This window comes from Brachyhypopomus gauderio, chromosome 2 (genome assembly GCF_052324685.1).
Source record: "Brachyhypopomus gauderio isolate BG-103 chromosome 2, BGAUD_0.2, whole genome shotgun sequence".
NCBI classification, from domain to species: Eukaryota; Metazoa; Chordata; class Actinopteri; order Gymnotiformes; family Hypopomidae; genus Brachyhypopomus; species Brachyhypopomus gauderio.
In genome coordinates this window covers 22,261,960-22,287,659 of record NC_135212.1, presented here as the reverse complement: position 1 = coordinate 22,287,659, position 25,700 = coordinate 22,261,960, and the positions used below count along the sequence as shown (strand labels likewise).

Genomic DNA, 25,700 nt, shown 5'->3' with positions numbered 1-25,700 from the left:
AACGGAAATAAGGAACCGAACATATGACATAGAATTTGCCTGCCTGTATCATTATAGAGATGTGCTTCCAATGCTATATGGAATGTACTCATAGACCAAAAAAGTTGTTAATTTAATACAAATTTACTGGGTTTTCTTTAAGAGTGACCCTTAATATATATATAAAAATCAGTAAGACAACTGACTGCAGCCTCTCAGCTCTGGGTCACAATAAATATGCAGCTTCTGCTCTGAGATATAGGAGTAAACCTTCAAGGCTGTACGACCTGGGAGTTAAAATTTGTTCAAAAACAGCTCGTAGGTATGTTTCTAACCATTTTCCCACACTTTCTCCAGGCCTGAAGCATTCATTAAAGCAGTCTGAGGTACTAAAGTAACCAAAAAGAAGGAAATCTATCAATAGCACATCAGAATAGCACATCTGATTGTGGACTAAAGGTCAGCAAGACTGGTCCTTAGGCAGATCATGTATTATATATTTACATAATTCCTTCCAGTGAGTGGGCACATCTAATATTTTCTCTGATCTGAGAATTACACTCTTCTGGATTGAAATTAATCATTCAGTACTCCTCCACCGAGATAAACCTGGTGTTAACTTTCCACTGTCTATTTTCTCATTCAGCAAATTCTGCTACTTTCTTGCTTCCATTTGTTTTTGTCTGGTTCTGGAGGCCCAGCAGGGTCTTTGTTGTTCTCATCAGCTCTCAGAGTTTCTTCCCACATGGACTCGGGATCATTCAGCTCATATGCTGTGTACATGTTACTGTGTTTGACGCCTGTCACTTGGTTGGGCTCTCACTGCCAGCATCCTGAACTGGACCTCTGGATTTATTTAGTTGTTTCATTTTTCATCAGCAGACTGACTGTTTCCACCTTAGTGATTATTACCTGTTTACCAGATTCTTGATTACTGAATCTGTTGCTGCTGTCAGTGTTCTGCTGCTATGAGTACTTTTTACAGGTCTTGCACATCTGCCTGGAATTGTGATTAGTGAGCTTTTTCCAATATCCATCATGGCATCATGGTGAAATTTTTTATTCTAGATTTTTCTAGTCATCATGTTCCTTGCCCTCTGAAAATATGAGCTGTCACCCCCATCATAAAGGAACTTGGCTTTGGTCCTGCGGTTCTCTGAAGTTCTTGCAAGGTTTGTTAACCCCCACCTACAATATTTTCTGAACCCCAATAACCTTTTAGAAACTTTTTAGTAACATAGTTGTCAATTTTGTATCCACTGAGAGGCACAAATGTAAAACAGCTCCTGCTACTCTGGGTCTTTCAAATATAAATTTCTGGGAAAAAACTAAGAAAAATAAGAATTGTTTAACAGTTTATTTTCTTCTGGTCTTCAAAATTTGCTTTCAAAACATAAATGAAAACATTACACCAAGCAGATTACCATGAACATCTCACTACCTAAACCATTTTGCTTTAACTATCTCCACTTAAAAGATACAGACTAGAATTAAATGACATGGTTCCACCTATCTGGTTAATTTAGGGCTGCTATACACAACGAGAAGCAGTCACTTACCTCAGCAGTCAGTATGATAAAAAGGTCAAGAAATTTAAAATAGGTTTTCAGGTATAACAGAAGAACAGAATAATGTAATTCAAAAGTTACATAAGATAAGATAACTTGTACTGGGTAAAAGAAACAGTTCTTTCATCCAGAATAAGTTAAAATCCAGTAGCCCATTGAAAAATTGTTTTAAACTCAGTAACATGCATGGGGATTGCAAATGGAGTTGCACATTCCAGTCTGTTCCAAACATGGATGTCCTCGGAGAAGAACAACCCGGAGCAGTAAAAGGCAGATGGTGAGTGTTACGACCTCATCCGCACAGACTCCAGCCAGGGTCATTAGTCTAGGTGCTCAGCAGTTGGCAGCATAAAATAAAATAAAAAAAATGTTGATAAAAGGAAACACACAGCCCAATGGCTTGTAATGTATAAGGGTAGCTTGGACCTGTATTAGTGAGAAGAGTGTAAATTTATGAGGTTTCATAGTCAACAGGACAAGCCACAGCAAGGCTTCAAGGTGATTTGGCCAATGCCATATCAGTGAAGCAAAATGCTTACCATTCCCCCATAAACCAAATGGAAAAACCTTGAAAAAATACAAATATCGAAGATTTAAGAACCTAAGTGTGTCACACTGAGCTGTATGTTTTCTTTTAGTCAATCACAGGAATGCTCAGGTTAGACTGTCTGGTGTTGGTGTGCTGGTGCACCGTTATATCTATAAATAGGTGCCTCTGGTATTGTTACCAGTCCCTTTATGAGTAGTGCATGTGTGCTCATCCAGGTTATTGACTAATATTTCTACAGGAACATATTCCATGTATCATGACGAGGGTTATTGGTCTGAAGGTCCATCACAGCAACCATTAACCTTTTTAGTAGTATGCTCTAGTCTTTCTTCTGTGGGACTGAACTGATTGGGCTGGCCTTTGTGTACTATCTATGCCATTGAGGTTTGAGCCCTGATGACCCTGTCATCAGTTCACTGGTGGTTCTTCCCTGGACTGCCTTTTGGTAAGCACTACCATACTGTGAAGAGACCTATTGTTGTGGAAGTGTTCTGACCCAGCTGTCAATCAGAACTTTGCCCTCGTCACAGTCACTCAAATTCACTTGCAAACGTTTTCCAGCGTCCAACACTTGAACCTGTTCACCAGGTAAGTCCACTGTACAGCAAAATATGCATTTGTTTTCATTGAAAATAAAGTGGTGAGTTGCTCAATGGAAAAATGCAGACACATTTATCACAATGAGTGTTTAGTAATGACATCACAAAGTAGACAAAAAGTGACATGGTCAAAAACACTGAATACGTTTTCCAAAAAATTTAATATGTAATTATTTTGATGTTTAAGTGAGTAAATTTAATTGCTGAACAATACTATTGCAAAACAGTCTTTTTCATCCACTCAAAAAGCTCAACAACCATAGTGCCAAAACCTGAGCATTTTCTGAAAAATAATTTATTTGCAGAATAAAATAAAACTATCTGCCATACAAAAAGTATATGGATACTACCTGTCCATTTACTTCCGATATACCTTTATTGATAAAACACAAATGTGCTATTAAGCCTTAAATAGGTTTTCAAATTATGTACACTATCAGTTATAGGGTTATTTGTAGCAAGGGGGGGGAGTGGATGCATCAGTATCTGGCATCAAAATGGAACAAGCGGAGAATTCCATGTACCATGGTGTTTTTATCTTTGCATGCAGACGCAGTAGGCCTTTACAGCAGCAGTGAGTCTGATTACATTTTTTTAATATATCCCATAAACTAAGTGTCAGTTCTGTTTGCTTTATAAAATGGGTAAAAGCCGGGGCATTGCCTGGAGTCTTAGGCCCATCCTAGTCGGATGCTCTGCCTTGTGCAGGCAGTATGGCTTTGCATGTACTCAACTGACATTACTTTTTAAAATATTCATTTAGATTTTAAGGGCCTTGGTGGGAACCATTTTTTTTTATATTTCATGAGTGTTTATGTTGATCTGCACTACAGTAGTGGTTTGGCATTCCCCCAACAATTTGTCACATGGGCATTTGTTTATTTAGTGGCTGCCATCAGCTGAACCATCCTTGTAAGCTATTAGAACATGCTGACTGGCCAAAGAAGTGGCTCCCATCTGGAATACTGCCAGAGTCAAAGTGAAAGCTTGCAAGATCCAAGATGGCATTGAACTAAGCTAGAAACACTCAGTCAGCTAAATGTTAGTCCCCGTAGTTGTGCCGTCTCCTCGTGTATAAGGCGTTCACCTAATATGGATCTGTGTGAAGAAATGTTGCTGGCCCAAAGGACTGGCCTCCCACTACCCTGACTGACCTCAGAGTCAGTGTGATACTCTGTGTAGCTGCTTGTTTTGGCTTGAAAGAGCGAGACATTCCAGTTTGGGGTAGAGGTGTACATCTGAGTCACCATCACTTTAAGAACAAGCTCTCCTGCTCTCCTTTCTCACCTGTTTCATCCTTTCTTACCTGTTCTTCTTCTTTCCTGGTTACGGTCACGATCTATATATTTATACAATGCACAATTATTCCATATTTGTAAATCACATGATCCTATTCCTCTGGGAAACATGACACTGTCATGTTGATCAGTAATCAATAAATTTTTTTTTCTTAAAAAAATAATGCGCTCTAAAAAACAAAACAAAAACTAAACAAACAAACAAACAAACAAAAAACCTAAAAGAAAACAACCAAACAAACATTAGTGAACAAATGTTAGATCTAAATTCTCTGGCTTTTTCAAATACACATTCCAAATATTGCACCAACGTAGATATCTAACATATTTCTCAATGACCACACATTTAAGACATGTTTAGGGTTACAAATGTTTTGAGCAAAACTGAGATTGAGTTAATACTATGCAACTATAAAAACAAATTTTGTGATAAAACAGTAGATAAAATTTCTATTGCAAAAGGAATCTGTGTATTTTGGCCACAATGTTAACACAATATGTGCTGATACTGCCTGCTACTTGCATGAAACAATCACTGGCAGATAGAAAGCATGATTGAGTTTTATCTGTGCATTCAACACAGAAAATGCATTTAATGCATCTGATTGGTTCTGTCCTTTGTCCTCCTTGTGATAAGAAACATAAACCAACATTTAAAACTAAAATAAATTTTAACAAAATTTTGCTTCAACAATGCAGAAATGGTCAGTTTGTGAGGACATACATGTAAGACATCTCTACTGGGTAATTGGCCTAATTCCAGCTCATTCTAGCTGGAGAATACAGTACACGTCTCCAGTGAACAACCATGACAAAGTTCACTGGTACTGGAGATCTTCTGTGATATGATGACATGACCTCTGTGTAGAACATGTTGCCGACAGGGCCGTCAGCATAGATTCAGTGCAGCAGTCCTTTACAGTGGTCACAGGACCCTTAGAAACGTCTTCCTTAAAGGAAAAAAACAAAAATACATCCCCCATCTTTCCAAGCACAAAAACCAACGGAATAACAGTGACAAGTCCTTCAAAAGACGCATATTTCAAAGCATAGAGGAGGTCCTTTATTCTGGTCTATTCTATAACACGGACTCCATGTTTTCACACCACTCATGGTCCTCCAAGCTGTATATAAACTTTGTCCTGTTCACTGGGTTCTGGCTGGCTCCCTTTCCCAGACTATCCAGGTTTACATCGGAGGAGAAGATTTCGGTGGATGTCACATAGGTCTCGTTGTTTTTAATGTACTTCTTGTAATTCCTCCGTAGGCACTGCCACGTGGTGGTGTAGAGGACGAAGGCGATGACCTTCAGCACAATGGCCAGGCTCACGTAGAGGTGGCGGTAGGATACGTTATCATACAGCACGCAAGCTCCCCGTGCCCCACACTCGGTGCTCCAGAACAGGCATGTGGAGTCAATCCCCGCACCAAAGATCAAAGGTGGTGGGATGAATCCTGCAAAACAGTTCAAATCATTTGGCAATCACAGATCATTTAATGGTGTTTAACAAAAATGATTACTGTGACAACTGTCAGGAGAGGGAGAACATTTAACCTAATAGACCATTACAAAAATCTGTTTAAGAGCCACCTTTAGGGTCTTAACAGATTTAAGACACAGGTTTCTCTTCAGATATCAGGAGTTGTGGTGTACACTGGCTGTTTTTGTGTCACTGGTCTTACCTAGCAGGCGCAGTGAAAGAAAAAGCACCCCAAGAGCGTATGATTTCAGCTCCGAGCTGACGGTTCTATAGAGATGGAGAAAGACAGAGAGAAGAAATCAGAGACTGGGATATGGTAAGAAAAACGAAATATGTGAAAATGTTTAACGTGTAATGTGCCTCTAGAAAAGTTTTATTTCAATTAGTCAGTTTGGGTAAACTGCAGAGGTCAATACTGAGGGAAAAATTGACAGGAGACATTTTTTTATCCAGGCATTACTGATTCTGAAAATCTGCTTTATAGACTGCTAAATAACTTGTTAGGCAAATAAAATAAAATGAAAATGAATTAAACACCAAAGCTTTGTTATTGTTTTTAAATGCAACTATTTAAGACAAAAACGATCATCACAGCATCTTTAGAACTTCAGAACCAGCCCGGGCTCTTGAATAGGTACTCTTTCAGATTGCACACAAACACAGACAGACGGACTTCAAACATGACTTTGAAGTGTGGGAGAGGGCACGGGGAGCAGGGTCACCTGATGAGGATGATGACGGACGGAGTCTGAGCCATGGCACCTATCATGCTGCAGACGCAGATCACACACAGGAAGATGAGGAAGGACTGCTGGCAGCCGGGACTGGGGCACTTCCCCGGCACGGCTGTACCCACGTCTCCTTCGCCAGAAATGCACAGGCACCTCGTCAGGTTCTGTGCGGGTTTAAAGGGTAAATTTAAAAACCTGTTATAAAACACATGCAATATATAATGGCTGTAAAACATTCAGGCAGTTTATGGTCACTGTGGTGTCCACACACACTTAGTGATTTAAATGTGCAAGGATAAACACAACTATGGCCATAATATTGTGAATATTTATCACTGAAAAGTCAACTCTTGACTTCTACACCACTGGGAACACCAAAGGCTAGGGCCAGGCCAAAGCGGATTATACACACTCGTGCAAGAATCTGTGCTGAACACAAGCTCGTGTGTTTGTGTTGAGAGAGTTGAATAGCAATAACTGTTTATTACAAGGACGCCATGTTCATGTTTTTTGTATGTTAATGTATGCACACTGCCATACTACAGGAGCCTATAAAAAGGCTCAGTGCAGGTCAGATTGTCCTTTCTAGACAGCTAGATGCACATTGTATGAGCTGAATCATGTGTCTCAGAGAAGAATGAGAGAAATAAATTTGTTAAATAGTCACAACATGGGACAGGAGAAAAATGAAATATAAACAGACAGACCATCAGAAAGTCACGCAGTGACTGAGAAGAGAACGTAAAGGTAAGAACCCGTAAAGAATGTAAAGGTAAGAACCTGGGCATTAGGTGAAGCGCCAGCGCTGATGGTGCAGCCAGCAAAACATGACGACAGGTACGTCACTCCGTTGGAGCCACACACGGGGCTAACCGATGATGTGTAGCAGTTACAGTTACTCAAGCACGAGGCTTCTGGTTTTTGGCCTGGTTGTAGGGTCCTACACACACACACACACACACACACACACACACACACACACACACACAAACACAAACACATACACATACACATTAGCCCTTGTGTTCACAGCTTACAAATGACTGTGGCACTACCACAACTGCTCCCCATCACAAAAATTGCATAAATGTCAACAAAACAAACATAAACAAGCTCTTTATATGAGGGGGTAAAAGGCTCTAGCCTTCCTTACTCGTTGCCATAGGCGACAGTCACCCCGGCGACAGGTCCCGTGTCACAGCCCAGAAATAGGAAGGACACGTAGCAGGCAGTGGAGATTAGGTTGACCAGCATGGCCATCCGTATGGCCCCCAGAGCAGTGAGATTCAGCTTCTTCACCAGCAACCCCCCCATGAATATGCCCAGGCATGCACACGGGATGGCCGTCATACCTGCTCAGGAAGAGAAATACTGGTGATGTACGCTGGCCACACACTCATTCGGTTTCCTTAACAAAGTCATATGAATTTTGAACGTGAACACGGTCTGCATGTGTGCGTTTGTGCTCATACGTCGTATGCGGAGTGAGTCAGGCATACCCAAGAGCTGATTAGCAGAGGTTGTGGTGAGGTTAAACTGCTGCTCCAAGTATTTGCCCAGGAAGGCAGCAAATCCAGCCACCACTGCGATCTCCATGCAAGCTGCCAGGATGATACAGGTAAACACAGGGTTGGACAGCAGGTGTTTGGTCACCTTGGGAATTACTGCGGTGAGGAGAAAATGGAAGAAAAAAGGGACAGAAAGAGAGAGAAAGAAAGAAAGCATGAAAAAGTGTTACCACTGTAGCCTTTCATACAAAGAACATTGTTGTCTATTGTGATCCATTCCCACAGATACATCCTCTTTGCAGTCTTTACCAAAAACAAACCATCCTAATTGCCCCTCCCCCACCAGATTTTCTCTCATTAGTTGTTTACCCGTTAGCTAGTGATGGCTAATCTCTGTCATCTCGGTCTGTAGTTAATGGTGTTTATTGTTTTCCTTTTTGAGATCAACCACAGATCTTTCTGTAGGGCCCTATGGTAGTCTGTACAGCCCCTATGGTCATCTGTATGGCCCCTATGGTCGTCTGACATGAAGAATTCCTGATATGCCCATGGCAACTGAGTGTAAATTGCACCTATGGTTAGCGTGAAAATATAATTAACACAAACATCACATTAATTAAAAGGGGGGTTGAAAGTGCTATAGAGGGGTGGTTACCATCATGGCTCTTTTTAACTGGAGGGAGTTAGCATCTCCTTGTATTCCTGTGTACCAGGAAAGGTAAATGACATCTGCATGTTCCTATGTGCTCCTCAGCTTCCTGCTGACATGAATGCCCCAATGACATCAATACTCAACGGCACAACAGCCTTGAAAATTCTGATCTATTTTTATGTTTTTGTTTTTTCTGCTTGTTACTTAAGGATTTAATGAAAGTGAATTTGCCTAATTTCAGTCTTATTTTATGTTGTTATGAAGGATCCAGATGGATTTTGAGCTTATAATATGCTTTCATATAATAGCCCAGATGGGCTACTCTTGTGTTCTCTCTGGGCCTGTTCTATAAGAGCTTGAAGAAGAGAAGGAGGTTAACTGCCTCCACTGCTAATGGAGGAGACGGCTGTGCTCCTCATACGCTGGGACGGCTCCGCTATTGGGGCCTATTATCTGGATCCGCTTTTAGGAGCGTTCTTTCAAAATCAGAGAGCTGAACGCGTAGAAGGAGTCAGAGAGCTAAGTCACTGTGGCCACGTTGAGAAAGAACACAGATTAAGAACCAGGGTTACTGTAATTATGCAAAAGATATTCTAAATCTTCCTTAAGTAGTGTTGGTTCTGTTTTGTGGCACAGAGGCCCATGGATATTCTCCCATGCTTGGGTTTGGATCCCCCTCCTGTGCTGGAATGGAATATTTATATATACAGCTGTGTTTCTGGCTTCCAAAATTTAAAACTGACATAGGTGCATTCCTTCCATATACATAAGGAACGATCATCCTTCATGGGATGTTCTGGGCTAAACGTACTATATACTGTACATACTGTAAATAAAGCTATGAATCAAGATAACTTGTTGCTTCAAAGTATATTTAATAGTCTATTTTAAATTATTTATAACACTTTTTGGTATTCATATATAAATGTATGTATGTATGTATGCGTGTGTGTTTAAATGTTCACACTCAGCAAGTCCAGTCAGGGTAGAAGATTATGCAACTATATAACTTTTTTTTTTGGATAGGCTCATGTTTTGTTTTTTTATTAATTAAACAAAAAGTAGCCATAGCAATTTTATTCCTATATGACCTTCCCACTCCCACCTGCGTGTTCATGGTTTGTGGGCTTTGATAGTTATTAGAGTTCATTTAGAGACTAATTCAAGGATTCTTAAGACATGCTGCATGCACTGCGCTACCTCGGAGCTGTTCGCAGCAGGACGGGCCGGTGCCAGGCTCGTGGTTGCGCGGGACGCCGTTGCTGGGCTTGGCCCTGTCCGTGGGGGGTGGCAGCATGGCCTGCTCGCTCTCCGCTCCGCTCTCACTCTGCCCCTCGTCCAGGGAGGAGGGGAAGCCGAACATGAAGAGGGCAGAGAAGAAGAGCAAGGCCCCGCAGAGGAGGAAGCCCCCCCACCAGGCGCCAATCCAGCGGGGGTCATCGGGGGTGATGTCCAGCTTGGCTGGGGGGTCGGCGGTGTGGTGATACGTGAATTAATATCGTGCACATTTTTATAGAGGAGAATAAGATGATAAACAGGTTTTGTGGCATATTTGGTGTTTATATTCAAAATAATGTTTTCATTGAAATCAATAGAATACTTTAAATTGAGCATTTAATAACAAGAAACAAACGCAATTGTGGACGAATTGTGGATCATTAGCGTAATAGCAGATCTACTTTAATTGCATTCTTGGTATTCACTAGAATTTGCATATTCACTCCTTACTTCTTTAGGTGGACTTAATGGATATGACAGCACAGTAACAAAGAGTTAAACTTATTCTCATTATTTAATCATTTTTTTGGGTTGTCAAATATTCATAATTTCATCACAGTACTGTGCTATCAAACTATTCAATATTTTAATATTCCAGTCATGGTGCAACTAGCAGACAAAGTCTTGGAAGACCACAATCATCTACAATAGCGTCTAACTGGCCTAAACACAGTATTTTACGTCCGCAAGGCTCAAACACAAGCGAGGACTGATTTGCAACTCACTCGTGTCAATGAAGACAGCATCCACATAAAATTTAGTGCAGACAGAACCAAGGATGAATCCACAAGCAGGTCCAAACACCAGGGTGGAGAACAGGATACCTGTCACGAGACACAGAGCAGACACAGAATATAATTATCACACCATCTCAATCCATGATCTGCATCTTTCTTCCCAATTCAGACATGCACTGCTGAGAATATCCAAACTCAAACCAGCCTATGTGCTTATCTTTTTGCACGATTTAAAACACAATATTGCCATAAACACACTTTTGGCAGATTGATCATTAAATTGGTTATTTGTCATGGAGTTAAACATTTTAAATATTAAACAAAATTGAGATTAGAAGTCAATAAATAACACATTATGGCACAGGTGTATGTGCTATACAGTTTTACAACTAAAAAAGGTGTAGCAAAATGTGAACAGCACAAAATTCACTGTTCTTTATTTATGTAGAAATCCTCTGTTGTTTTTCGCTATACATTTTGGGAAATGGAGTATTTGCAACTTCACACATACCATGCATCTGACGTGTGCCTTAATTAACATTGTTCACAGTTTTGAAGGGCAACATATACTTAAGGAGATCAAATGTGACCAATATATTTGCACTCAACCATTTGCTGCTTTTTGTGTGTTTTTTCAACTGCTCTAATATCTCATAACTACAGTGTTTCGGGCCCCAGTAAGTAAAATTAAATAATTTCTATAATCATCTCATCTTCTCATCTCATTCTGTTCATTTCAGGGTTGCAGGGGAATAGAGGTGGCTGTGTCTCTCTGTTCTCAGCTCCTCAGAAGTTCCTGTCCACGAATATCCCAAGCAGGAGTTTGAGAAAAGGAGAAAGCCAACGACCACATAGAATGTTCTTGATTTAACACTGAGAATGTGGACACAGCTCTCACTCACACCATCAGCCCCAAAACTCCTGGAGCACCTCAGACAGCACATCTCTAGACACACAGTCATATTCCCCACATCCATGAAATATGGAGATTGTTCCCTTGCTCCCTAAACTAGGAGAGGGTAAAAAAGCTTGTCCACTGTTCCACAGTCAGGACAGAACACAAACCTGATCCGCAATCAGGCCCAAGTCTTGAGCCTAAGGTCAAAAACTGACTGTGTTTGTGTCGTCTAATCTGAAGTCATGGTTTTATAACGACGGGAGATATTAATATATACCCCTAAATTATGATGGACATTATGGACTGTAATATCATACACAGCACAGCAGTGAAACTGTAGGGAACCATTGTAGTCATATATGAGCCATTATGTCTGTGAGATTTTCGTAGATCCAGGACCATCAGTTTCTTTAGCTCTTTGATGCTATTTACTTCATGCTGATCTGAAGAAAACAAAAGCAACAGACAAGCTTCTGCTGCCATCTCCTGTTCTCTAAAATAATCCACTTGATCCAGTTCTCCTTTCCCCAAAACCCTTTTCTGAAATGGTGCTTTGATTCCTATTACAACCACAAGATGGCGCATTCTAAACAATTTTCACAGGCATGACACTTTGGATGAATACTGGTCATTAAACATGCAGAAGGGGCAGTTAATTATAGAAAAGAATATAGAAAAGAAAAAAATCTTGATTTCAAACATTCTTCTTTGCCTACAAAATGACTTGCAGTGAGAGCGATGCGCATTCTAAGCAAACCCAGTGAAGCAACGTTACAGGTTTCATCAAATTCAGAACAGCTGCAGTTCATCTGCTTCTTCTGTCCTCACTAGGACAATTCTGCTTCCATTTTTCAATTTTAAACTGATGCAAGACCCTCAGGTTTTCATACTGTATACATGTGCATATTTCATACTGCATACGTGGATATATTGACGAGAGTATAATTTACACAGTGGAGTTTCTTACAACAGAACTCAGCAGGAGCCAGAAGCAGCCATTACAAGAGAAGCACCAGGCACAAATGGCTGCTAATGTGCCATCAAAAAGTGGTGCCAGTAGATCATCACTGTTTGGACCTGGGAGAGTCCACCAGCCCTGTGGAGTCCTGCTATCTGGGTCTCCTCTCACTCTCTAATGAACGGTACAGCAGTAGGTTGGCATTTATGGCATGAGGCAGCTAATCAAACAGCGATCACTGCGGCACTGCAGCGCGGCCTTTGAATGAAACACACAGTCATGCACACATGCATGTGAGCATAAACAGGCAGTGAAATTTAATTGCACAGGCTATGAAATTAATACGACAATTAATACCACATACTGGCTTTGTCTCGGTATTCATTAATGTAATACAATACTCATGAACAAACATATGGTGCGTTCAGGACATACCAGTGAACAAGAGGGTCTTAGGTCTTAGAGAGTGAAGTCACTAGGATAATGACTCACTGGGCTAATGACTCACTCACTTCTTCAATAACAGGAGCACAACAGACTTCCCAAGTATGCATATCGCTGAAGACATCAGAGAGCCATTAACTAGACCACACGCATGTACACAAGCACAGTTAGTGTGAATCTCATTTCCACACTGCAGAGGACAAAGTGAAATGCTCTGGTGCTCGCCCAAGTAGCAGTCCCATGTTAACCCTGCTCAGGCTAGTGGGCCTCGACTACACCAGCACAGAGAGCACCTCTTGCCCTGTTAGGTCTGCCCCGCCCCACCCAGTCCTGCCCTGCACAGTCAGCCCCACCCTGCACAGTCAGCCCCACCCTGCACAGTCAGCCCCGCCCTGCACAGTCAGCCCCGCCCTGCACAGTCAACCGCGCACATGCAGCTCAGCTGCCCCCAGCATCCAATTAATGAGCACGCCTGGAAAAAGTGAGTCAGTTCCACCATTCGCTAAATTACCATGCCTAGGATCAAAGAGGACAAAAACTGTACTGTGTGTGTGTGTGTGTGTGTGTGTGTGTGTGTGTGTGAGAGAGTGAGTGAGTGAGAGAGTCTGTATGTGAGTGAGTGAGAGAGCGTGTGTTTGTGTTGACAACTGAGGTCTGCTTCCTGACCCTACCGCCCACTAAAGTGGTGGTATGAGAAAAACCACACACACACACACACACACGTACACACGTACACACGTACACACATGTACATGCACACGCACACACATGCACACGCACACACATGCACACGCACACACATGCACACGCACACACATGCACACACACACACAAACTCCAAGCTGCAACTGCATATCTGGTCTCATTGCTAGACTGTCCTCTGAAGCAAACTGGATTGTGGTTCCTTTTATTTGAAATACACAAATTCAAGCAGACCAGATTGAGTGCACTGCTACAGTACAGAGTATGATAACCAGAAAGAGAGAGATAGAAAGAGAAGGAAGGAGAGAAGTGAGAGAAGGATAAAAGGAGATTTAGGGAGATATGGCTGGAGATCTGCTAGGAGTACACAATGTTGTTTCCGCAGTACTGTACATGTGAATGAAAGATGACTACAATTTTTCCTCTTAGGAATCTCTAGTAGCACTGGGTATCTGAGGACAGTATAAAACAACTGATTACAGAGCTTCACAAAAGGGAAATTAAGCATTATAAACAGCCCATAAGAATATAAGAAGACCTGTACACAGAATATAGTACTTGTGTGCTGGTGGGTTTTGCTTTAAAGAAAAAACACTATATTAATCCAGTTAAATGAGACACGCTGACAACAGTGACTGAATGTGGATGTTTGGTTTGGACTCACGTTTGTATTAGTTGGATATTAGACTAACTTTCTGTATATTTTGTTTCAGCAGCTGCGATGTAGAGAAAGATAGTGAGTGCTTTGGAGTAATTTGGATTTTTGCATGAATGCCCTTCAAATTATCATCTGATAATCATGCAACTCAACCAGTTGTACTTGCTGTGGTGCATCGTCTTTCTTCTTGAGCCCTAATCTGAATGCTTAATATCTTTTAAATGTCTAATTGATCGATCTCGATCTCTCTCTCTCTATCTCTCTCTCTCTCGATCTCTCTCTCTCTCTCTCTAATAGGAGTTAAACAGTTTGTGGAAAAAAAAAAGCGAGTTGTGATGAATATGAAGCAGACAAACCCATGAACAGGCAACCGATAAAAGTTCACTTTGAAATTTCAAGAAAAACAGCTGCAGAATTTCCGTCCTGAAAGCACACACCCATACCAGCACTACGCAGAGAAGTACAGGCAAGTGCCACGTTTAAGTGTTTCCTTGGAGAATGACAGTTGTGTGTGTACATGTGTTGACTGCTCATAGCAACGCGGTCACTGCTGTTGTCCTCAGGAAACCTCAGAAAGGAAGCGCAAGTGTTCTTACACAGAATAGTGACAGTTAGGCTAGCGGCCTGCTTCCTTTCCGCCTAGAGATGAGAACAAACCACCTTCTGACCTATTTCAATCTCGCAGTAGTTGTAAAATATGATTAACATGACTATTACTAAAACTATAAAAATTGAATGCGTTAAAGTGGTCTACCTGACATGGGCTATAGCCAATTTTACATGATTTGTGCTCAGAGAATATTGATAAATCTTTATTTAAAAAAAAGAACTTAACCAGAGAAAACAGTGTGGCTTTAGTACTCGTATGACTCTGCCTCAGTTAGCGAGCTGTTAGCATGCTAGCTTCATCCCATCAGTGAGCTGATTGGTGAGAAATCTTCGGACTGTGCAGGTCAAGGTTCCTCTTCACAGATGTAGCCCTGAAACCAACAGAGCGAGGCTGACGTGCGCTCGTCTGCACGTAAAAGTGGATTTGGTGAGGTGATTGCGCAGAGCATTTTTTTTTTACTTTCAACCACAGGGAGAGGAGCACATTAACCCTCAGGTTTCCTTCTGAGCTCACTAATGTTAAATTTGAGCCACTGTGGGGAAATGCGTGAATTGCTTTGTACCATTGCTCTGCATAAATGACACTCTGTGACGCAATCTCTCCCTCCCCTCAACATGAATAAAGAAGTGTGTCAGGAACTTCACCTCCCTCAACCAGAAATGATGCATTGCCCAGCTTTTAGCAACCTTTCAGTGGATGTGGTAGAAGTAATCATAGCATCCCGTAGTGTCAGATTTAAAGCTCTGATGAGGGTTAGGTAAGGGCATGACTACATCGCAAAAGGTACAACGACAGAACTGGACCAACGCCCACATGCATAAACGTACTCATCCACCCCCATCAATCTCTGAGCCTCTAGTACAGCTCTACTTGATCTATCATCCCTCCAAACACAAAGGAGACAAAGACAACTCTCTGTCCTGGCACCGAGGTGGTGAAAATGAACTTCCCCAGGCTGTCTTCATAGGCAAGACACTGGCTGTCTTCCAACAAAGACTGACGACTCACCTCTTCACTGAATCACTGAGCACTTAACTACACAAATAACAACAACAAAAAGACACATCAAAACCCCCTTTCCTGTCCTCTTTCCTGCTTGAGCTAGGACTGTAGCCGGATAGTATCCTTTACACTAACCTATTTATACCAGCATGAGGATATGTGTTTGAAAGATACTTCTGTAAGTATCTCCAAACAAGGTTATCTGCCAAATGACGCAAATGTCATCACATAAAATCCCCAAATATACATAGCAGTGTGACTCACTAACCTCATACCAATTTTTAAACCCCCAGTGTCTTTCTGGATGCAACACACTGGAGGGAGCAGCAGCAGGATGAGAGGCTTTTATTCTAGTCCATGGTGAATACACCGAGAAGCAAAACAACCAAAGAATAGTAAAAAAATAACACACAACCACTACCAAATAACGAAGCAGACACGACTCCAACACGTAAGCGCAGGGTAAACCACGCCACAAGGAGCAAGCACGCAGGTTATATCGACACAATGCTAACTACAGACCACGGCAAAGACCAGGGGCATGAATACAGAGGGGGTGGAGCCTAAACAAAAACAAAAGCACATGTCGAAGGAAGAACATGGGGACAAAGAGGGGATCACGGTGAATTACTGTCACTGCAAGGCCTCCCATCATCTTCTCACTCAATGTAATGTAAGGTTTGCTTCATTTACATTTACGACATTTAGCAGACGCTCTTATCCAGAGCGACTTACAAGTGCTTTGCATCCGATCACAGAATTCATCCTAGGAAATAGTTTGGATAGGCCAAAATTGAAGATACCATTGAGTCAGACTGCTACTAAACTACAGGAGTCAACTCTCTCTTGTTACACCATGTGAGGTAACAGAAGGAGTCTTGCAGAGGAGGTAACGCCCTTGCTGGTGTCTGATGGACTCCTCAGACTTCTGCATGTCAAAAGGTTGTTTATACTCATTACAACACACTGTACCACTGTGGACGTGGGGTTCCTTGTCAAAAGCCTTTTCAGAAAGGGGTTGGAGTTCTATTTGGACATATTTAAACCATATGGTTAGTTCAACAAAAGGAAAATTCAAGTAAAGATGAGGAGGAAAGAATTTGCACCTGTGATCCACTTAATCAGCCTTTAATTTATTGTGTAAGATTTGTGGTTATTACTCTGAAGCACGACAGCACATCAAAATCAAAAATTAATCTGGAAAACTCCACTCAGCATTACAGGCCATGTGGCATGCAGTCTCGAGGCGAGTGGAGCAATTGATTTGTGGAATCCAGGCAAATCTTCCTGGTGGATGCGGCCCTGATACATTTCACATGGCCAAAACACCGTAGCAGCCAAGTCCACAGGCTCACCAGTGTGTGTGCGTGCATGTGTCTACTTCAGCAAAAGAGCTAAAACACAGTAGTCAGGGTCTTGATGCTTAGACTTTTCATGTAATCAACGTAAAATAAATGAATGGATATTTACTACAATGAGCAAATGCTACAGTTTGCAATTTCCTTTATGACTTTATGACTACAGCTCTCCAAATAAACAAAGAATAACAGCAACCTGAGGTCCATGATGTTTATTTTACTGCCACAAAGCTGCTTTTCTAGCCCAGTTTAATTTTAACAAGCTAGTATCTTTCAATATATTTTAACATGCGCATGTCCAAACATAAATGTGAAGTACAAATAAAACATTCTGATTAAGACATATTGTGATGGTTTCCACCTCCATTTGGCAGTCATGGCAACCACATGGCTTTTATTTATGTTGCTTCTTTGGTTTTTGCTTGCTTTATGTATCGGTTGTCATGCCACACCCTCAAATAGGTGGTGAACATTTCTGTTCCATTTGCTGTACCACCTGTGTGTGTTACTGTTATTATTTCTACCTTTTTAAACTCCCCCCTCCCAGTTTTAACCTCTGACAGTTATGGCCATTACTTTGCTTATTTTCATTTGTTCCATTACAACAATTAGTTTGAAACTCATGCTCTTTTCCCATGACACGTATTTTCATGTTAGATGTTTCAGTTTCAATTCTACACTCAAATATCTTCCTTACTATCCATTAACCCCTAAGAGAGTGTCGGCTTTCTAAAACGCCCATGCAGAATATCAGTAACCATCAGGAAGTTAAAGGAAACTTGAAGAATAGCAGAGCTCAACTGATTTCTGTAATGTGAGAAATATCCTTGATGTAATGCGGAGCAACAGGCTTTGAAGCCAGACTAAGTGTGAGTCTACATGTCTGTTCGTCTGGAGGGGCGTTCATCTCTCCAGGACACACTCGCTGAGTTTGGATATAGGCCATGCTTGATTGCAGATTACCATGAGAGTACTAGTACACACAGCAGACCTTGTGCTTTTATTTGACACAATGTTAGATCATGCTGCATGTGACAACTCTCCAGTGCCACTCATTTAAAAAGGCAGTTCCTTCCTAGCAATGTACTGCTACTAGATCCAACATTCTCATAAACCATCTAATTAAACATAAAAAATTTCATTCATATTACATTTCATACAGCACACAAATAATCCATCCGGTAGTCTAAGGGATCATCTTTTACGGGGAGCTTTAACTGAAAAGAAATGCACATCAGAGAATCTTGAACAGGAAGGTGAGAAGCTTTCAACTCTATTTATGTTTCTCTCAACTTTTCAAGAAGAAAAATGTGTAATATCAATGATTGCAATTATAAAATAAAGTGTTTTCAATGGAATGGTTTTAAATAAATGCATTTATCATGAATGAGAAATTAGTCCTAGAACCTTCCCACACAGGAGCCTAGAAGGAAGCAAAAGCCTTTTGTGAAAATTCAAATCCATGTTGTGATTTTTAAAAATACATCAATTATATTCTGAAAATATAGATGCAGAATAGCCTGTGGCATCCCAGAAAACAAAGAAAAAGTTTTTCTCCTCTCCTGCTGAATAACAATCCTTGCTTTTTAGACTGTGCTATAGTGTAACAAGTGAAGTTTTCTTAACCACTTCCTGTGTTTCTGTATCACCAGTTTACAGGTTAGAATACAAGCTAACTTGCTAAATAGATAATTGAATATCTTAGCAAATACGTATACAGTTTTTAAAGATTTAATTATTTATTTTTATGTAATTAACAACTTTACTACAAGGCATTCAATGTATGGTTACTGCATATAATATGACATATGAACACTGTTTATAAAGGTGGAAAATAAGGATGTCATTAGAAGACTAAAAAATGCTAAAGTATGCTGTAAAGTGTTTTGGAGGCCTATTTTATACTTCTACAATGAGTAAAGTTTGGATTTGATTAGGGTAATTTATGATAAAGGACAGCTTGACTCTGAACCTGAATCTTGAAGAGATGTAAAATCTCCTGTGTGTATCAGTGCTATTGTAGTTCTGTACGTAGGACTGTTATCTGGCCTGCTCAGGAGCTCCTGCCATAGCTCTAGTTCCCTGTCCCCAGTAATCCCAAACAAGCTTACTAAGCACTTCACTGTGACTAATCCCACCTGAGCTTACACACACATACACGCACACGCGCGCACATACACACACACGCACAAACTTGTGAACATACCTTTGAACAGACCAATCTATAGAGCGTTATGGGATCTGATATAGTTATCAAAGGGTGAGGAATGATTCACATCAATCAGTAAATACCCAATTGAAAATTTTCAAAACATAGCCCACTCAAATCTCTTTGATTTATTAGGCCACACTGTGTATGTCATGTCAACTTTGTTCTCAGTCACTCAAAAATACATAATCTAACATTCCACTGAGGTTTTCAGGTGATATTTTAAAGTAAGACACAATGTCATTGGGTGATAAGCATCTAAACAACAGTGTGCCTCGATAATGTCTAAGAAGAAAGCAAAGCAAAACGTAATGCCCTAACATAGAGGGAAAAAGAGAGAAAAGGAGAAAGTAACAGAGATAGATAGATAGATAGATAGATAGATAGATAGATAGATAGATAGATAGATAGATAGATAGATAGATAGATAGATAGATAGATAGATAGATAGATAGATAGATAGATAGATAGATAGATAGATAGATAAGGGGATAACAGCACCTAGCAGACTGACAATGACATAGACAACGGCACTAACACGATGAGACATTTCGGTGACAGAATAATACTGGAATGATGCAGTTGAAGAGTGATCATTAATGCATGATGCAAAGCAACACATGGCTATCACCTGTCTGGTTATCACCCAGACAGTCCAGGTATCGGTTTTAACTTTTGTCTGTGCTTTTGTGATTTTCTCCTGCATGATGAGAGATTGAACAGTGAACACTGGTCACATTGGTTCCATGTTTTTCCAGCCTCTGATGTTTCTGACCACACCCATGACCACACCCATACATAAACCCCAGAGTCCTTTCACAATCGTATTCCCAGTTTCATCAGGGTCAAATGAAGCACTGCTCGGCGGGACATGTGTGGAGATCAGAGCATGTTCTCCAGGAGGTCAGAGCACTGCCTGGGAGTCATGCCTCCTTATATCATTCTCAAGTGTACAATATGAAAACTGTTCCACACAGAACAATGACAGGAAGAATGAAGTGAATGTGAAGATTACCGCCTTCAGTAAAGAAGGTCTGCACTCTACACAGAAGGCTAATTTCACAGCAGAAAAGCACCCAAACCCAAACCCACACCCACACCCATACACACACACACACACACACACACACACACACACACACACACACACACACACACACACACACACACACACACACACACACACACACACACACACACACACACACACACACAAATCTTTTCAGTGTGGGAAGGTTTTGGGCTTCCTCAGAATTTCCCTGAGTGATCATCTCCCAGTCAAACATTTGGAATGTGGCAAATAAACAAAACCAGTGCGAGCCTGAGCGCCTCTGTTATTTATGTTTTACTATAGAATCTGCTGCCAACAGAGTCTGGTTTTACCAGAGTCTCCCAGGTTTATTCATGCACTATAATGTATAAGCCATCATTTCTAAACTACTCATGTATTAATATAAAAAAGTTAAATGGGTTGACATACAATACCTGCACAGAAACCATAGAAACAAAACATCCCAAGAAAATGAGACAGATAAAGCTAGGAGTTAGACCAGTGGAGATTCAACGGATAATGCGAATGACATTTTGAACACCGGAACGTCAGCTAAAGGCGGACGGAGGAGGACAACCTGGAGGAAAATGTGTCATGAAATGATTTCACAGGGGAGAGAGAGGTTGGGGTCGAGCAGACATGCTCTGTTCACATAACACAACGTGCCAAGACTCAGCAGACCCTCCTCAGAGACAGGGAGGGAGTTTAGAGAGACACATCAGTCACCCACAGTAGTGTTGGGAAGAAGGTGCAAGCCAGGTTACTCCCAAGCAGAAATGGGTAATAAGAACAGCCACACAGTGGTAAAGGACAGCTGCCAAACATCTGTGATTTGTGAATGAATTCTAAATCACAGACTGCCAAACTCCCCCAACACACACACACACACACACACACACACACACACACACACACACACACACACACACACACACACACACACACACACACACACACACACACTATGAGATGCAGACAAGGGCATTACGCAAACCACAAATCAACCTGCAATACAAACGTGATTACAATGTATCCTATTCAAAGTGTTAAAAAATGTCTCACCGCCATTCTCACTGCCACGGTCTCTACCACTCATGGAGAGCTGAAGGTCATATGCTCTTGATCCTTACCACCAACTGCTAGTACAGCAGCACCATCCCTAAGCACCTGCAGCAGTGTAACCACTAGTGTCCTGTGTCCTGAGAAGCATCATAGGCCAATTTAGTGATGATATTGATTCCATTCGTTAGCTGAGTGACAAATGGTGGGGCCAGTAAAGAGTGTTAATGGCCTGAAAACACATACGTGACTGCAGATAAGGAATGTGCTTACAGATAATAAAGCTCTGGAGGTCAAACAAGGTCAAATGTCAACAACATGTGTCTCAGCCTATAACAACACATTTCTTTTCCCCTTCGGCTGGTCCTAATGGCACGTCTACCGAGTGATGCCTGTGATGGATCTGAGCTCCTGTGAGTTCATGGCCCAGGGCAAAGCAGCACAGTCATTATGGGGGGGGGGGGGGGGGGGGGGGGGGTGTTTCAACACCAACCTGACATGTACAGCTCCTCTGTCATCTGCCAACACATACAGCGTAATGCAAAGGGCTTTGTGTTAAACCATTAGTAAAGGTGTCACAAATGGATAGTGCGTGTGTCCGTGAACGGCAGCCTTCTAAATTCACCGTAAGACACATGCACGGCATAAAGTGGAACAAAATAAGGTTACAGAACTAACACACTGAATTTCTGCACCAAACATTATGCTATGCAGAGATAAGTAGGATGTGTGTACTTGTATTTAGGCCAATATAATGCCTGAAGATGGATGACCTAAAAGAGGGTGAGACAGGAATAATAAAGGCACTATCATGAGCTCTATTAAAGCTACCAGTAAGAAGCTGAACAAAAGCTCGAATATATAGGTCTGTTTTTCACAGCGTTTCCCCTCATAGCATCTGTAGGAGCTCTGTATAAAAGGCAAAGGCAGAGCTTTATGCCAACAGCATGACCTGAAATGACCCTGACAAAGGCATCATTTAAGCCCTTTAAGAGAAATAGTTTGCAGGAGGAGGGGAGATTCTCCACCCCTCCCCTGAGAGGTCAGATAGAGATCTGTGTGTGTCCACATCTCCTCTTTTTCTCCTTCTAGAGGAGTCTTATGTACAACACACACACACACACACACACACACACACACACTATAAGCATTCACTTTGTAACTAGTACATACAGTTAACAATGAATTATTCAGCAATCTATTGTATTTTGTGTGTATGTTATGAGCACAAAAATCTGTACATGCATCTTAAGGATAATGATCAAACATAAATACCCACTGACATATTTAGGACCAGAACAAAAACATTAAATGTAAAGAATGTAAATCCAGGAAACTGTAGAAACCTATAATAGGTCTAACAAAACGGGTTTCTGGCCTTTATTCACTTGCCCTGTTTTGGAGATTTATCACAGACCGAAGGGCTCGGCTCTGAAATAAAGACCCAGGCTATTTGCCTCTGTGAGCATATGCAATTATTTCAGTAATGCTAGCCTGCAGCAGTCTCAAATGCTAATGATAGTCTTTTGATATGGGGAAATAGCAAAAACAGAGTGCACATGTTTGCAAACAGACCAGCCAGTGAAAGGGAACCGTCTCAGCCACAGCACAGTGGCACGGGAGTGTGCAAGACACGGAGGGACAGACAGACAGACAGACAGGGAGAAAGACTACCAGAGACAAAGAAATGAAACATGTCAGTTTAAAAGCAACCAACATTTAACTTGTATTTACAGCATTACGACGATAGACGACAAAACCAAATACAGCAAACTTATTTGACCAATCACCAAAAACACATATTTTGGTGTTTTTACAAGCTAGAGGGATGGAGAAGAGAGAGAGAGAGAGAGAGAGAGAGAGAGAGAGAGAGAGAGCACCAGCTATTTATGGCAAAACCCATGTGACGTTCATTTTCTCTTGATGTCCTAATGTCAAATAGCTGCAAACACAAAGAGCCATGAGCGTGAGGCGGAGACCACCCAGCCGTAACCGCGGTGGCTAAGGGAGCCCTGCTTCCACACACGGCCCGGCTCAGAGCAGGGGCCACCGAGGGTGATGTGCAGACACCTGTAGCGAAACTGGACAAAAACACCAGGGTTGAGCTGGATGTCTGGATATGTCCATGTTACACGTTACTGGGATTGTGGCCTTCAGCGTTTAAACTATTTTAAACCTTAACCAAATGAACATGAGTCAGCAGTAGAGCTAAATGAGAGTGCAGTAAGGCTGGTCCCGTGGATCAGATAGCCGTGCCTCGTGGCTGTACAGTGCCGTGTTGTGTTTTGACATGGAGAGTAATTGATCTCAGCGCAGCATTGATTTTGTGCACCGACTGTAGTTGAGACCCATTGACATTCATTCTCGTTGTGGATAAACAGTGGATTGTGGCTTGAAACCTAAGCACTCCATTATCTACAGCGCATATTGACACGTGATACCACTCACGCTTTGTTAAATGTCTTGCGCTCATTGCTATGAAGAGGCTACAATTACAGAGCTTTGGTGCCTCACCCGTGCTTGCGAAGGGGCAGTTCCGACAGCAAACACCTGGCAGACACAGCTGCCCCAATGCGGCCATGTGCTGGGCTGTTTGTAATAATTACAGCCTAACTCTATCGATCCACCGCCATTTAATTAAGCAATCTTCCCCAAGGCCCGGCGTCAGCATCGAAGCCAGGATAAAGTGCTGAACATGCGAGTGGGTAATCCAGGGAGCCCACACAGCCTCTGCTTACAGACCACTCAATCAATGAGGGCAGGGATTTACGCTAACGCCAGGAGGCCCGAGCTAACCGGCGGGTCGTAAACAGCAGTCGGTCGGTAGGGCCGACTGGACCAAGCGCTCGCTCGAGCTCTCCGCAGCGCAGATGGCTCAGCGTGAAGCGGTCGGCAAAGGAGCCTGAGGGCATGTGCTGGACCTCAGCGCAGACCGCAGGGAATTCTTGGACAGATGCATCCTCCCCGAGGGAAGCGTTTGGTGTAGGACACGTGGGACATTGGTCCAATGGAGTGTGAGAAACAGACGCACGCAGGCAGAGGGCCCGCCCACTCACGCAGCGCCGTGTTTGCACAACACCACCCTTCCCCCGCCACTTACCACCAGCAAATAATAAAAAAAAAGGAAAATCCGCTTTTTAATCAGTTGCCGCAGGACTTGTGACCCAGATTCCTGCAGCAAGGCCATGCCATCGCAGGTTACCAAGACCACACAGACTGAAAACTCATAAGGACTCGGTGAGATTGAGATCAGCACCAATCCTGAACCACATTCCCTGTTCAAATTCCCCTCCCACCCCCTCAAGTGCTCACCAAATAAAAAACACCCAGCTGGACTATGTAGTTGTACCATAGCTGGGTTTTCTCAAGCAAGCTCGGGGGGGGCTGTCTGCTATTCTGCCCTATTTCTTCTGGAGGTGTGACCCATTTTAGGGAGTCTGAAAAACGCCAGCTACTCATGCCCTCTGTGACAACGTCTTTTGGGTGAATGGAGCGTAGCTGGCAGAGGTGTGTGGCTGTATTCAGAGCATGTGCTGCAGGTCATTGGTTGTGCTGTAATGGGGCTCTGCCTCATAAAGGGTGGAGACACATACGGCACTCCAGCTGCTACAACAGGATAACCGCTCAGACCCTTGTGCTCTGCCACACAGGACTGAACTGGTTTCCTTTGATAAGAAGCAACATACATAGGACTGTGCAGGAAGCAAATCACAGTCTCAACACTGATGGTGTAGACAAAGAAGAACGGTCTGTCCACAGTTGGGCCTTTTGTGTAAGACAAGAGTATTCGCAGAGCACACAACGGTCTCAGGCAGGGCGGCAGATTCACGGCTACGTTTGTCACTTATTCACGGTCGGTCGGACATGGCCCTCAGTCAACAATGCAGGCAGGCAGCAGGATGGTATTTTATCACACAACACATAAGGACTTCATTTATATAGTGCCTCCCATTCATATAGCAGGTGCACAGCAACACTCGGTAACTACTGAATTAAAATGAGTTACTGCACTACCACCAAATAGTAAAGGCCTGGAAACACCAGATCTTACAAGCAAACATGATTTGACACATTGCAGTTCTAGCGATGACAATTGCCCTCAATCACAGTCTACTGTTCCTGTTCAATTTATACACCGCTAATAAAGTATACGTTTTCAGGATAATAAGTTAAGAAGATCAATTCATGAAACCAGTTTTGAGCAGGGTGAAATTTGATATGTCTGCTGACGATATGCCTGTGATGTAGCCAGTGCAGTGTAGGGTTATCATCCCAGTCTAGGTATGACCTCACCAGGCCTTCGGGCAGGGTCTCTCTCCAGCCGCCATTAGTCTTACAGTGAAGCCTGGGAATGCAACAGCCACAAAGGA

General features: G+C 42.1%; 1 protein-coding gene across 1 annotated transcript in view; it reads right to left on the bottom strand.

Moving 5' to 3' along the window:
• Window positions 1–2,838: 2,838 nt before the first annotated feature.
• The window catches only part of slco3a1a (solute carrier organic anion transporter family member 3A1a), a 35,304-nt gene continuing 12,442 nt past the window's right edge, over window positions 2,839–25,700 (bottom strand). Inside the window, exons 3-10 of the mRNA XM_076991193.1 lie at window positions 10,370–10,468; window positions 9,567–9,827; window positions 7,706–7,870; window positions 7,360–7,558; window positions 6,987–7,146; window positions 6,198–6,370; window positions 5,678–5,742; window positions 2,839–5,449 (exon numbers count right to left, since the gene is read on the bottom strand). Of these exons, the coding sequence (XP_076847308.1) occupies window positions 5,073–5,449; window positions 5,678–5,742; window positions 6,198–6,370; window positions 6,987–7,146; window positions 7,360–7,558; window positions 7,706–7,870; window positions 9,567–9,827; window positions 10,370–10,468 (1,499 nt within the window). The 3' untranslated portion in view covers window positions 2,839–5,072. The remainder of the gene's footprint in view (window positions 5,450–5,677; window positions 5,743–6,197; window positions 6,371–6,986; window positions 7,147–7,359; window positions 7,559–7,705; window positions 7,871–9,566; window positions 9,828–10,369; window positions 10,469–25,700) is intronic.